The sequence below is a fragment of the Prenolepis imparis genome, unplaced genomic scaffold (assembly GCF_030444845.1).
Source record: "Prenolepis imparis isolate NDT839.2.m4 unplaced genomic scaffold, iyPreImpa1.0 SCAF_1, whole genome shotgun sequence".
Lineage (NCBI taxonomy): Eukaryota > Metazoa > Arthropoda > Insecta > Hymenoptera > Formicidae > Prenolepis > Prenolepis imparis.
The window spans coordinates 21106203-21121689 of record NW_028141159.1 but is presented as its reverse complement, the minus strand read 5'-3'; the positions used below and the strand labels follow the sequence as shown (position 1 = coordinate 21121689).

The 15487-nt window shown below is 36.9% G+C and overlaps 1 protein-coding gene across 3 annotated transcripts in view; it reads right to left on the bottom strand.

Annotated features, from left to right (window-relative positions):
* Positions 1-15487, bottom strand: part of LOC145935786 (uncharacterized) — a 204787-nt gene that overhangs the window by 47850 nt on the left and 141450 nt on the right. The window contains exon 1 of one of the 3 annotated variants that reach the window (XM_083037408.1): positions 3059-3097. The exons of the other annotated variants lie outside the window; for them this stretch is intronic. Within the exon in view, the coding sequence (XP_082893534.1) occupies positions 3059-3082 (24 nt within the window). The 5' untranslated portion in view covers positions 3083-3097. Of the gene's footprint in view, positions 1-3058; positions 3098-15487 lie in introns of those variants that run through there. 3 annotated transcript variants of the gene reach the window in all.

Here is a 15487-nt window from a genome sequence, read left to right as displayed (position 1 = left end):
AATTAAATTAATTATAATTAAAAATTCTATTGTAATGAATATTTATTAAAGCTCGAATTGCTATGCTGCTTTTCACCTTCTAAATAGTCAATTTAATTTCATCAGACGTTGTTTTTTTTGCGCGATCTTTTAATCTTTGATACTTATATTTTACGATAATCTTTCTTCATCTTTCTTCTCTCACGACTCTTATAAAAATATTTGAGAATATTATAGAATGTGCCATGAGACGAAAGCGTTAATGACTTTAACGACACATTTCAAAAGCGAGCTTGGAAGAGAACGGAAATTCGAGGCGCTCTTTGTAAATTCGAACCTAGACTAGAACCAGATTCATTATGATAACGTGTCGGCCATATACCGGTACTTCAAATGCAACACGCACTGCTTTGAGCTTTCCCTAAAGCGCACTAATATACGATATATACAACCGCTGCGAGAATCTATCGATTTTATCCACCGCGCGCTTATACGTATATAGCAATAAATCGCTTCAATCTCGTATTCAGTTTTTAAGATCCCAATCAAGCGCCGACACTTTTGCATTTTTATATCGAGTCGTACACGCATATCGTTACGCGCGTTCGAATGACGCGAGTGCGAATACGCTTGCGAGAATTTTTTAACATAGACTCAGATGATGACCGAGCGCGATATCCGCTGAAAGAGGATCATATACGAACATATATCTTGAATGCAGTTGCGTGCCATTGTCTGTTTGCAGCGAGTATTGCATTGTACATTTGCCCGGGCGCTGCTAAAAGCAGTTGCGATAAATTTTGTGGTACCGGATATCTAGAATCCGGCAGAATTTATAGCAATGTAAAAATCAGATATCTGATTTTTCTTTTTTTTTCTTTTTTTTCTTTTTTACAAAATTGGACTCTGTATACGCGATATAGCGGATTTTGCACGGCGCGCTGCAAGAGTTGCAAATAACGCGCATGAGGATGAGTCTAATTAGTGCGTCGTAACACAAATGTTTATCTGCCTGTTTTAATTAATGATGCGCCCGCATATTATTCTCCGTGCAGTTGTACTTTAGTCATGCGCGGGCTTCAGTTTCCTTCTTCCGTAATAAGCGTGTTTGGGAAACTTTCCTAAGAATTTCTCTCTTCGTTGCGAATTCTCTACCTTTTCTTTAACGAAAAGATAGAGAATAAAATAATATTATATAAAAGACAACTTGTGTAATTTGAGAAAAATATTTTTGCATCAGCCAATTAGGTATAATAAATATTAAAAATTATATAAATATATATAAATGTATAATTAACATAAAAACAGGGTGGTGGAAACGTAACTTTACATAAAATGGCAGGATTAATCTTCCTCTGACGGATACGGAAAAATATTTGCTAGCTCTTCTAGAAAGAAGCTGTATATATCCATTGTCTGTCCATGAATTGCAGATTATTCTATTATCGCCGTATATATTGCATCGTCTAGATTGTTATACGATTTTCAACGCTGTAGTTTCGACACACAACGAGCTTACGCGGCACTTCCTTACGATAAGCGCCGCATTCTCGATCGCGCACATCTATCAATATTGGAAATATTATGCATTGAATGCAGCCGCCGTTGTCCAGAAAGGAGGAACGAAGAGAATGCAATAGATAGCGCGCGAATTCCTGGGGAAAATCGATGAGGTACCTTTCAAAGCGATCGTCCGCAAATTACTTGAAGCTCATTGTGACTCGAAATTGATGAGGTCGTAGACGCACGCGCGCACACACACACATCTCGTAGAGACACGATGAGGGAACGAGCGGAATAACGAGAACGACGATTGGTCGAGTTGTCGGAAAAAGTGCAACGGAGGCGGCTGACGAGCAGGAAGTTTGCGGGCATTAAGTTTTTGCATCGTCGGAGGGTGAAATACGAAGAAGAGAGTCGTTCCTCTCGTCGTTCCCGCGTCATTTCTCCTCCCTTCCTCTTCCCCCTTCTCATGCGAATCTCTGTCTTATCGTCAATGAAGGGTTGTACGCTCGTCGGCGTATATAACGATATGCCGTTAATAGAAGACGCGATATCTGATGGGAGAAGAGTTGGTTAACTACGGCATGTATATGTAGTCGCGCAACATGTACATGCCGCTGCGGAAATACCCGATAAAACCGGCCGAGAGACGAGAAATAATTAGTGACCGCCCGTTTCTTGAACGAGGGGATCTAAGCGCGCGAGGGAAGAGCCTTAATACGAGTTTTAACAACACCTAACAAAGTAATAAACGTAAAGGGGACGACGAAAGCCGCTTGAGTGTCTCGGCAGTCGTTTACTCGATCGACGACCCTCCGTTAATTGACGTGTAAACAACCTGACAGATTGCGCAATTTTACGTTTTATCATAGTTCAATTAAAAAACTTTATTTATGGATATTTTTTTTTTTTTTTTTTATGACAAAAATAACGTAAAATATTTAGCAGAGAAATTTTACGATCGCCTGTCTTCGAATAATGAAACACAAGGCACAGCGAACAGCAGATGCAGCACGAACGTTTGCAGCAACACGACGAAAGTTAACGAGTCAGCGATGTTAAACCTTTAAGACACAATGCTATATATGTACGTATGGCTTTTCGCTCTTTTCATTCGAAATTTTATTTCCTCTAATCTTAAGACGAGAAACTCGTCTGGCACCGGAATTAATATGTGGTATAATAGGTACCTCGTAAAAAGTACAATTATATATTATCGTAATATCTATAAATATTTTCTTCTATATAAATCATGTTCATAAAGCTTCAATATTGTTGCAAAATATATGTAAATATATTAGTTACAGAAAATATGCAATAAAACATGTGTAAATTGTATACGAATTGCAAATACGTGTTTACAACAAAAATATGTACATGAATATTATACACATATGTATATAATAATAAAAATAGAAACGCGCGAAAGCGTGTTGATGAACACACTTTGTTATAAATCCGAGAGCTATATAACTTTTTTTTGAAAAATATTTTTGTCATTATGGAAACGTTCAACATCGCAGACGTGCTTTCAAAAGTAAAACGCGTACGCGCTTTAAAATTATAGTATACTTACGATGGCGGAAATACATTTGACCATTTCACTCTTTGATCACGAGATCGAACGAGAGGTAACTAAAGGAGCCCGTGTTCATGATTGCGGTCTGATGCTGACAAACGACTGCAATTGCGGATCGCAAGCAGCGTTCATACAAGAGAGAACGCATGCGTGCAACATTGTTGTTTGATTTGCCTCGTTTCTCATCCGGGCACGTCCACTGCTTATGTGCCTAGAAGATGCCGAGCAAACACAGCCGGGAACGTATAAACGCCACTTCATTATCGTATTTGATCGTGCCAAGTCGCCGTATCAGTAAACTGATAAACGTTGCGACGTCCGGATACTATAATTGTCACGTACGCGCGATTTTTATTTCGCGAATTTCCGAAATTAATCAATTTAATTGCTTTTACACAAAAATAAAAAAAAAGAAATAAAGTTCGCGATACATCGAGCGTAAACGAACATTTCGAGAAAAATTAATATCAAAATTTTAACAATCAAAAATTTTTTATAAATATTATCGAAAACTTTTTCAAACTACTCTTCGATTGTCTATTTTATTATATAAATTTCAATAACTTTTATATAACAGGATTCGCACGCTAACTCTTGTGTCTTGCTATTCTTCTCTAGCTCTTTCTACGTCGTCTTCTCAAAAGACTGTTCAGTAATTTAATTCCAATAAACTGCCGATGGTTTAGCAGCGTCGCCTTTACCTGACTCGAAACTTTCAACGAGGTGCAACTACTTTTATGAAACGGATACTCTCTTTGTCTCTTCTTTTGTTAACGCCAAATAAACGCGCGAATTTAGAAGAAAAACTTTAAAATTTTATATCTATATATCCTTCGAATCATTTTTTTTTTAATTATTACGCTAGTGTTTAGCTGACCGAATTTACAAAATTTTTGTGCTTAATTATGTGATGTTGTCATGCATCAAAGTGGTTTATTAATCATTATCTTGGAGTTATTATACAGAAGTCACATACTTTAATTTATCATTATCTGATTAATCATAAATTTTTCTAAAATAAAATCCAATATTGAGGTTGAATTTATATATCCTTCAAAGTCTTTTTTTTTTAATTTTACTCCAGCGTTTTTAGCTGACTGAAATTTTTGATCAATTTTTCTGTTTAATTATGTCGAGTTGTCAAAGTAGCTTATCAATAATTATTTTGGAGTTATTTTACAAAAAAAAGTCACATACTTTAATTTACCATTTATATGATTAATCATAAATTTTCCTAATATCAAATCCGATATTAAGGTTGGATTTATATCCTTCAAAGTCTTCTTTTTTTTAATTATAATTTGACGTTTATAGCTGATCAAAATTTTTAATTTTTGATAATTTTTGTGTTTAATTATACTGTCATGCATCAAAGTGATTTATTAATAATTATTTTGGAGTCATTTTACAGAAGTCACATACTTTAATTTACCATTATCTGATTAATCATAAATTTTCCTAAAATCAAATCCAATAAAATCCTGAAATTGAATTTCATGGCGCGTTCAATAAAAAGCACCGTAATATCGATTGATAAGGAATACGATGTTGGTGATCAATGATCGCACGAGAGCTTTGCATGGTCTTCAAATATCGCGTATACACAGAGGCAGCGATCGCGATCCGACGCGAACACAAAGAGCCGATCCGTCTCAACTGTTCGGACAAAGGGAACAAACGATGAGCCTGATATAGCATTGCATCCGTGTCAGGATATTATAGATTATTATAGGCGTAAAATCAATCTCGAAAACGAGTGACGTCACGATAAAAAGAAAAAGGAGAATCATCGGAAGGATCGATGGTACATCCGCGTAATTTTACCTTTATCTTTTACTATATGCACTGACGACATTCATAAAGTGATTATGCATTAAATCCTCTTTCGCTACCCTTCGCTACCCCTTTTGTTTCGCTCGTCATCCTCTCGTCATCGCGTTATAGACTTCCAACGTCAATATTGCTCGTACTCATGTTAACTCTCGCGCGATCGTATATAATAGAAAGCTTTCGTTCGGCAACCGAACTTTCTGAAACTGAGATAATGAGTTCATGGTTGGGCCACCCAGCGTCGGTTTTACTCGCTTCCAGATTCACCGGGGTATTTTCTCGCGTGTTAAAGAATTTACGAGCGGAGGCGCAAGAGCGTTTAATGCGGAACGGAATGCATTCCGTCGCCCGAGAATGCATTTTAAAAATACAGCTTTATCGTGAAATTCTTCGCGACTTATAGCCAGAGATGGCGCAGAATTTTCTAGATTTGGCGTCGATAAAAAATAATAGCAATTGTACGCGCAATTTTCGTGAGATTTCTTTCAAACACAAAATTTTCTCTTCCCGAAGTGAACTGAACTAGAAACTTTGCATGAAAAATAACCCAAGATAACGATTATACAAGTGCTTTTTATTACGACGCAGTCAGATGTAGAGTCTGAACTGCCAATCTTGCTAAGCACATTTCGCGAGCAGAATGACGCGATGTGGGGACGGAATCCTTGTCGAAGGGCTTCCAGCTGAGAGTCGGGAAGATAATCCGCTTTTGACATTGCGGGGAAAATCCTCCCTGTTCACCCTCTCTCGCGCAGCAAATTAAAACTCATACTCGACCACAAAAAACGATATCGCGCGTATATATATTTGCCGACGAGCTTCTCTTGACTCTTCAATCTAATAATGAATGCGAATGTTTTCCGTGGGGCACATATTCCCTTTGAATTATTTTTTCGTGGTAAAACATGCTGTGTACGATCTTAAAATATCGCGCCAACGATAAACTCGTTCGTCAAAGAACGAGTCGACCCTCAAACTACCATTATCTCTCTCCCTTGCGTCTTTCGCCATTATTTTTCCTGCACTTATCCTTCTGCTCTTTGGCTCGTGTGTATGCTCGACTTTACTTCGTCAAAAATCTGCGCGCAACTCGCGAAAATCTTTGTGTGGTTCCGCGCTCTTTCGAAAACTTTCCCTCCGGTATCTGTGCAATGTCAGAGAGTGCTTCGTGAAATAAACGAGACGCCGGGATAAGAGAAAGAGAGGGAATTTTGTTTGAAAACTCTCGCGAAAACTCGTGTACCCGGGGTAAATTTATGCGGATTTTAAATCCGCTTATGCCTCGCGAGGTATGTCGTCCCTTCTACCTACCTCGCGAGTTTCGCAGTCGCTCGTTATGCGTGTCCCGAGTTCCGGGAGAAACTTTTCAATATCGTTTTCCCGACACTCCACATTCGCGGACACTTTTGCTTAAAAGCGTCGGGGGGATTCAAAAGAGAGACCTCGATGCGGGAAGACGTATCATCTCCAATTAATATAATTTCTTTAACGCGCTTCGATAGTTGATTTATGCCACCGGGGGGAGAGGGGTCGGAGTACATTCGCTTGCGAAACGGCATGCCCTGATAATTTTGCAGTCTAACGCGCCGATAAACGACGGAGCTTAATCTCTGTCGCTCGTGATAAATGATTTCACGCTTCTGAAAGTACACAACTTAAGGCTGTTGCAACCCGTGAGAAATTCGATGGATGGTGCGCGTGTTTACGTTGTCAACATTATATAATCCTGACACTGCTAGTGCATCACTTCGGACGCTTATTTCACTTGAGTGCGTAAAGATTTTCTGTTTTTTTTTAAATCTTTATGCAGCGCCCTTTTTAATTTATATTTTACATAGCACATTTTTATACATAATTATATAGATTTATATATATTTTGAAAATTATATTTAATGTATAGAAATAAAGATGTTAAATAAATATACACCGATATATTCGAAAAACTTGATTTACATATATTAAAATTATATCTAGCCTGAATTTGTATATATTAATAATTTATGTATATTTTATAGAATAATTATGCAGCTTTTTGTAAATTCGCGTTTTTGTAAACGCATAACGATAAAAGATACAAAATGACGATGCGACGTGCAATTTATTTGTTCAAAAGGGACTATCATTAATGATACAAGATGCACCTTGTAACGTGCAAACGCGTAACTATAGAGCGGTATTAAGACTCGAGTATTACTACGAGAGAGCAGCATCTCACAACCGGACTCTCCTGAATAAAATATGACGGATTTAGCCGATGTTAAATCCCCTTATGTGAAGCAAAGCAGATAAGTACATGTATTTTCTCTCGTAATAAGAATCCATTGTCGGGAGGGTTGATTAATACGGGTACTAAAAAGAAGTTCTAGTATACTCGAGCGCTTCTGTGAGGTGAATGTGAGAATGAATATATACGAGCGAAGAGATACAGCAGATGTATGTCTTCCTGATGTATGTATGTCTTGTAAAATTGTTCCGTTATATAAATGTTTCGCTTTTGATACGTCTCTTCTTTCGCGCGCAAAATCAGAAGCAATAACCATTTTCTAAAAAAGACATGTAAAGTCGATACTCGCATATATCAAAGTTTATTGTTGTCGCTTTTCCGCGATGCTCATTGGCTGTCAAGATTAGCGTTGTGTGTTATATTTGTAGCATCGAGCTGTCATCGCGAGGGTTAACAGTTTGACAGTTTGTCCAAAATAAAATAAAATAAAATAATATTATATGTTTTAAATAATATGTTATAATACTTTAAACTCGATTAATATTTTTGACAATTATCAGCTGATTACTGTCAAAAAATATTAATTGCGGATAAAGTATTATAACATATTATATATTACTTACAAAATATTATTACTTTAATAATGTTATAAATAATATGTTATAATACTTTAAACTCGATTAATATTTTTGATAGAAACCAGCTGATAACTGTCAAAAATATTAATCAAATTTTAAGTATTAAAACATATTTTATTTAAAACATATTATTATTTTATTTTATTTTATTTTGGACAAACTGTCAAACTGTTAACTTTCGCTATGACAGCCTCTCGATGCTATGAATATAACGCAAAACGCAAATTGAGGCAGCTAATCTACATCGCGAAAAAGAAATAACAATACTTGCGAAAATCAATTTAACATATCTTTTTTAGAAAGGAACTAGAACAATACAAGCGCGCACTACGCGTGCACTATTCCTCGATTTTATGTTAAAAAGAATGATACAAAAATCAACTGATAAAATTAACACCTCATTAATATTTTATGACAGAAATCAGCTGATTAAAGAGTTAATTTGCTAATTAATTTTTAAAATAATAATATGTTATAAAAATTAAAATAGTAATATGTTTTAAATGATATGTGTCATAATTCTTTAAACTCGATTAATATTTTTGAGCTGATTTTTGTCAAAAAATATTAATCGCAGATAATGCATTATAACATATTATTTACAACATATAACTATTTTAATTTTTATAATCTATTATTATTTTAAAATTTAATGAGCAAATTAACGCTTTAATATTTTTTGACAGAAATCAGCTGATTAAAACGTTAATTTATTAATTAAACTATAAATTTTAAAATAATAGTATGTAATAAAAATTATAAAATAATAATGTTTTAAATAAAATGTTACAGTACCTACTTTAAACTCGATTAATATTTTTTGACTGTTATCAGCTAATTTCTATAAAAAAATATTAATCAAGTTTAAACAAACTTTACATAAAATATTCTTTTTTATATTAAATCGAGGAATGGCGCGCGCGTAGTGCGCGCTTGTGTTCTAGTTATTAAGAAAATATTATTAACAAAATATCAATATTCAATATTTTTTAAAATATTTCTCGTGTACATGTTCTTTCCATTAATTTAATTATTGCTCGAGTTGGACGACGAGTTGGACGCAAACATTTTGCACTTATTCACGATATAGCACACACGTAATCAGACCATAATACCTGGTTTAAAAACCTAGTTAGGGTCGATATCGCGCGATAATACTATCGCGATTTTTAAAAAAAAGCAGTTTAAACGCGCAATTACGGCACGCGAGACACTTTTCCATGTCAATGTAATATTGAATATTTCTAACGTCGCAAAAATGATGGATCGGCTGGGGGGCTGGGGAACAGAAACAATTTTAAAAATTGATTCTCTTCTATGTACACACAATTTTCCATTTTTATTCTTTACGCATATCATATATAGCGTAGCCAAGCCTGTGTCCCACTTTTTATCGAATTACAAGTCAATGACAGACTTTTCCTTAATCTAGAATTAATATTTCGTTGATGAAATTATCACTATAATAGCTTTTAAATTATAAACAAAAGAAAATGAAGAACTCTTTATACAGTTTCAAGAAAATACAAATAGATCAAACAAAACTGTATTCGTCACTGAATTTCAAGTGAATTTCACCGGTATTTTTTAATTCCAGTGGATTAATTATACAAATAATTTTAATGCTCAAAAATTAAACGTACAAATTACTGGACCTGTGTGTAAACACTTCATCAGATGATTTAGCGTAAAAATTTAATGAATGTTATATTGATTTTATATATTATCTAACAATAAAACATTTCTCACGCGCGATGAATATAAAATATTTTAAATTTTTTGCTTGGAGCTTTTAGCAGCGGCAGCGAATGCATCAATTTTGTTAAGCGATGAGTCACTGTTATACATATATACATAATATACATCACATACTGGCCGATTGCAAATCTCTTTGACCCAAATCTCTCAGTCTCCCCACTACATGTTGTCCTGTTTTTCTTGTTTCAGAAGCAAAAAGTTTCAATTCGCGATTCTCATACCTTGAAGTTCGAAGGACGCAGCGCGTTTTATTGAAGATCGCGCGATTTCGAGAAGGGACCGAGGCGACGCAGTCGAATTCTTGCCCGCTCGCGTTTGACATTTGGCGCGATGAGTACGACATTATCTGTCAGCATAATGAGAAACGCGCGTGCGGAGGATGAGGCGGGCTTAAACGCGCTTGTTCAAACCGAGATATCGGTGACATTCTGCCGGTCCGTTAGCGATGATGACGGAGTGCAGTGCCCTCCGGACGCATCGTCTCCGTCGTCGTCGTCGTTTGCGCGGCCATCTCGTGCCGTCTCGCCCAAGGAGATATTCATAGAAGAGGAACTTCAGGGAACTTACGGGCTATTCTCGTGGTTTCCCATAAACGCGCGGGAGACGACGGGGGGTCGAGGGGGGAATAAGGGGCGAGGTATAAGGGCCGAGATGGAGGAAGCGTCGCGTATTTTTAACTCGCGGCTCGCAAAAAGTCGACGTATTTATAGAAACGGTTAGCAGCCGGCGTTAGCCACTGCCACCACTGCATTTCGTTTCTCGTGCTCCCTTTGTTTTGTCTACCGAATGGCGAACCGGGTAATGCGCTCTTACGTGTCCCGGGTGCGCAAGGTGCGGACCGTTACGAGGGAGAGACGTAACAACGACGTTTCCGACGACCCGTACCCCGAGTAACGGTTTAGCGCTCTTACGTGGGTATTCACCCGACGTATTCACGTGTGTGTGTGTCGGGATTAACGTATATGGCGAGAACGAAATACGTATCCGAACGTATTATTTGCATAATGCGTAAGCGATGTCTGTTTCCGATTACCGGGTATTGTCCTGGTGAGGCGGCGTACGTGGAATTTTCTTCGTGCGGGATCTTATGGATAACTTCTCGCTTAAGCGGAAGTCTCTTATATACAGCGATATATATCTGCGAGCGCGTGACATGGAATTAAGATTGTATGCAAATCGGTCGGTTTTGCTTCTTATACCTTACGCCTTACGATTCAATCGATATTTTATACAATACAATTATATAAGATTATTTTGAGGTGAAGCCTTTATAGATAAAATATCAATTTTATTTAATCTTTACGTCTTTTTTTTTAAATATTTCTCGCGAGCACACATTTTCCTTCCGTTAATTCGAGTATTGCTTCGAATATATATTCTTTACGTATCTGTAATGCATAGAAACTCGCAGAAGTTCTCCTAGATATTCTCTTGACTCTACCATGAAGCCTCGGAAGGCTCATTTACATTTTAGTTAACGCATAAACTTTGCATGAGAAACGAAATGGAGTTTGCGTATCTCCATTAAATCAGTGTATCTCTTTCTATCCTCAATCGCCGGTGAATGGCAACCAACATAAAAGGTACATAGGTAGTGACATTCTGTAATATGTTCATGCAAATAAGACAGTAATTAACAAATATTTCGGAGGATAAGAGGGAAAGAATATTAAACTTTTTTGTAATATATACTTAAAAAATTTAATATACAAGTATATCGCTATATGACTTACGTGACGTGCATTTCTGCAAGTCGTTTCTTCTGTAAATAAAGAGAGCAAAGTTCGCAACATTATTAAAGCACATGGCAGAAGTCACTCGAGTCACGTACTATGTTTTTCGCAAGAGTCCATTAGCCCGGGGCGTAAGAAAACAAGGATAATTATTAAAGGCCATTTCATTAATTCGTTCGGTTAATTGTCTTTATCGACGTAGCGAGCGGCCTTAATAACCCAAGGCATTCCGCTTTCTTTGGCGGCTGGGAGGCAGTCACTTGGAAAATAAACAAGAAATTTGGCGTTATATGTGCCGCCTCCTCTCTCGCGATACGGCCTGCACACTTTACGAGCACTTATGAACACTTCACGCAAGAAACAACACGATATGACACGTGTACGTGCATGCCAGCACTCTAAAGTGGCATGAGATATATCCTATATAGGAGAGAGAATATTACTTAACTTTTATACACATGTGGTTTATATCAGACATCAAAAAATGGCCAATAAAAGGAAGAGATGCGAAGTCATTTATGCATCGTGATTTCCAAACTGTATCTCGTGAACCAAAGATGAAAAATACAAAGAGCGACAAGAGTAATAACAAATTTTATGTTTATACCGAAAAATGTTTTTAAAACACATTTTTAAGATTAATTGTATAAATTTTATTCGTATAAAAACAAGTTATTTCCCTTTCAATTAAACGCGGTTGTTCCTTTGATTTGCTTTATTATTAGGCAATCACTTTGATTGAGCAAATTATTGAGCATTACATAATTTATATAAAGTAACAACATAAGTAGGCAATTTTTGACAGGACTGACTGCCGCAGACTGTCGTCATACTTTTTCCGATTTCTGATCAGTCCTCGCAATAAATCGTAAATCGTGTAATTTCCGCCGACGACGTATTCTTTCACCCAAATTACCCCGGCGCGTCTGTAGATCCTTCGGCGAATCGCGCTCCGGGACATTAAGGATCGGGGGGCGGGGGGGGAGTCGTAAAAATCAATTTGCACGAGCCACGACGTCGCGGCGGCAATCAATTCGGCAAATTCGACAATCTTATTTGCCGGATTCGCGCGCGAAGGTAACGAGATCGGTAACGCTTCGAGAAGCGCGCGCATACGCCAAAGCACCAGGGGGTTGTTCGCCAGAGTATTAAATTGGCTGACGCGCCCCTTGTCGCTTCGTCGTCTCATCTCGGGGGCCCTCGCAATTTTAAACCCGATGGGTTTTCGTGTTTCCTCAAACCTACCGCGAGATCCGCCGCATGAGACTCGCGGCTACCCGAAACCGTCGAATCAATTTCCGCACAAAGTCCCATTAACGATCGGATATGTATGTATGTGTGTGTGTGTGTGCGCGCGCACGCGTTCGGGTATATTAGGTATGTGTTAGAATAGCGAGTGGTGTGAATTGCGTGCGGGTGCTTTTCCCCAAAGTTCTCTCTCTCTCTCTCCTCTTCTCCCGACGACCCTCCGTGAATTTATTCGCACGAACGCCCGGCACGTCGCCGAGGAATTCCATTAATCGACGGTGCAGGCACTTCGAGGCGACCTCGAGCTACCGCTTTATAAATGGCGGTAACCATCGTTTAAGCCGGGATTTATAACCAAACCCGAACCCAAACCCCCAGATGTATCGGGCTAGGTGGTGCTTCTTCCCTCTCGATACATCGATACCCTGTTCGATCTCTACGTTGATAAAGCGCGAGATGACTAGATATTGTCGAAGGAAATTACTCGATAATTTTGTTTTAAAAAAATTGTAAATGAGATCTATCTATATCCTCTCAAATGCAAGTTTATCAGAGAAAGAGTGTTTTCTCGATATCTTGATTTCTCAAATTTATTTATTTTCTGTATCATAATGATGTACCAGCGAAAAGAAATAGCATTTTAATCAAGATTAAACATTTGACTACGATTGTATTCTCAATTAATAAAAACCTTGATAATTAAAGAGAGAGTGTGCAAGCATTTATAAATATTTTATATTTACGCTTCTCAAGCATGGGAATCTCGGGTATAAGTAGACAAGCTGTTTCCGAGATATAGCCGTATGATTCCGATTGCGAAACCTGATGCTTCGAGCTTATGCCACCTTCGCGATGGGATTGTAGCCAGAACCGATGAAAACGCTCGAGCGATCGCGGACACAGAGCGAAAACTTGTTGCACGCTCGATCATCATACATACCGATGTGTGTGCGCGCGTGTTGGAAATTTAATCCTCAAACGGGCGATGCACTCGCATGAGGAATATTGCGATTCTCGCGGCCGAACGACGCGAACAACGCCCATGAAAATACTTTGGTTTTGAATGCGTATTTCGCTGCGAGCGCGCGATTACAATGGAGTTGAAATTTTATCTCAATATTTATATAGAAGACTGACGCGACAACACATCGGATTGCGTGCGGGCGTATCAGTATTATTCCACGGATCTGATTCAAGCTAGAGCTGGATTAAATACGCAGATTTGAGATTGCGTTTTACGCCATTTTCTTTTCATGCTCGTCGAACTCGTTTTTTTTTCTGGATCATCGCGACTACGCAAGCTTTAATTAGCTATGATGCATCGCTAACTCTCGATTATTAATATCACGAATAAAATAAAAGGCTATCAGGATATATACCTAGTTTGTTCTTATTAAATTTAAGAATTTTTTAAAAATTAGTTTTATTTATTAAAATACTTGAATGCAATTAATAGTGATTAGCTCTAAATATTTCGCGAGATAAAACTTTAAACACCCATCGTCTTAATATTAATATTACAAAATGTACAATACATATTTCTGTATTTTCTAGGAAAATACCTAGAAATGTACATATTTTTGTTTCACAAAGCCGTTAACATGGTAATACATTCCCGTATAAAGATCTTGAAAAATGCAGGTCTCTCTAAACTAATGCGTTACATTACGCTTTAAATCTAGTTAGTCTCAAATCGCCCTTGCTAAGCCCGTTCTCGTTGCCGTTTCATTCGCCAGTACATTTTTAACGAAGTTGGCTTACTACTTTTTTTCGCGATACTATATCCGCTTACGGCTCGGCATTTCCGTCAGGGCTTAATCAGGTTTAAGCACAGGTTTTATCCGCAAACGGCCACGACCTGCTCTTTAAATTCAGAGCAAGCTTAACGTTTAAGCTTCTCCTGAAACACCAAGGCTAAATAAAAAATCCTTTCAATGCAATATTTATAAGGCAGAAGGATCGATATTATTAATTTCTGTCAAATATCGTGAAATTTATACAACACAGAATTTGTATCTTTTATTGCAATTTCATTGAAAATTATTAATATTTTTTTAAACTCTTGGATACAAACTAAAGTTAATTTATTTATAAACGTTCTATTACGTTGCACATTTTTATAATTATAGTAACAGTATGTTGACTGTATGCTTAATAAAGAAATGTTGGAGAAAAGTTCTGCAGGAAATCTTATAAGAGGAAGCACGTGATTATTGAGACATCTTGTACTATTTAACAATCGATTTAATTTACAGGCTACTGCTGAAAAATTTGTATGTTAAACTAGAATTTTTGTAGCTAGGCTAGGTTACATAATTTAATATTAACTTTTCTAATTTTTCAAATTTCTAAAAACTATAACACTTCTTTTGCTTCTGTGACTGTATAATACTTTGTTAATTTTCATGTTTTTTTTCACAATTCTGTATAATGTATGCAATGATGAATTTTGCGACAAAGAATAATAATCGCTATTCAGTATTCATCTCAATATAAATATCAATATATGTCCTATATTACAAATATTAAATATAAAGTAAAGATTTCTATTATTACTGTACAACTAAAAATTAGAGAGGGCGTGAAAATAAAAGTAAAGAAGAGATAACGATGAATAACACCTTTTTCCGGCCAAACTTCAGAGTGGCTTTTTGTGTTCTCGAACGAGTGCGACCATTATGTTCTGTCATGCAGGTTTTTTGCAACGTAAATAGAAGAATCGATCCGCGAACTGTCCAATACGTAATACACGCTTCAAACATTTTGTTTGTTTAAATTAAAATATCGGATTCATCTCTCGCGTACAAATCATATATGCGTGAAAAATTCGAGCCATCCAATAAGGAATGTGATATTTTTCATACAATTTTTTTCGCTTACGTAAGTTAGTAATATATCCGAACAATGTATATCTATGTATATCTCTTCTCTCAGAGAGTCACAGGTAACACGATGTCGTCACTACTCTATTCCTTCGGGATTAAATTCTGCGGAA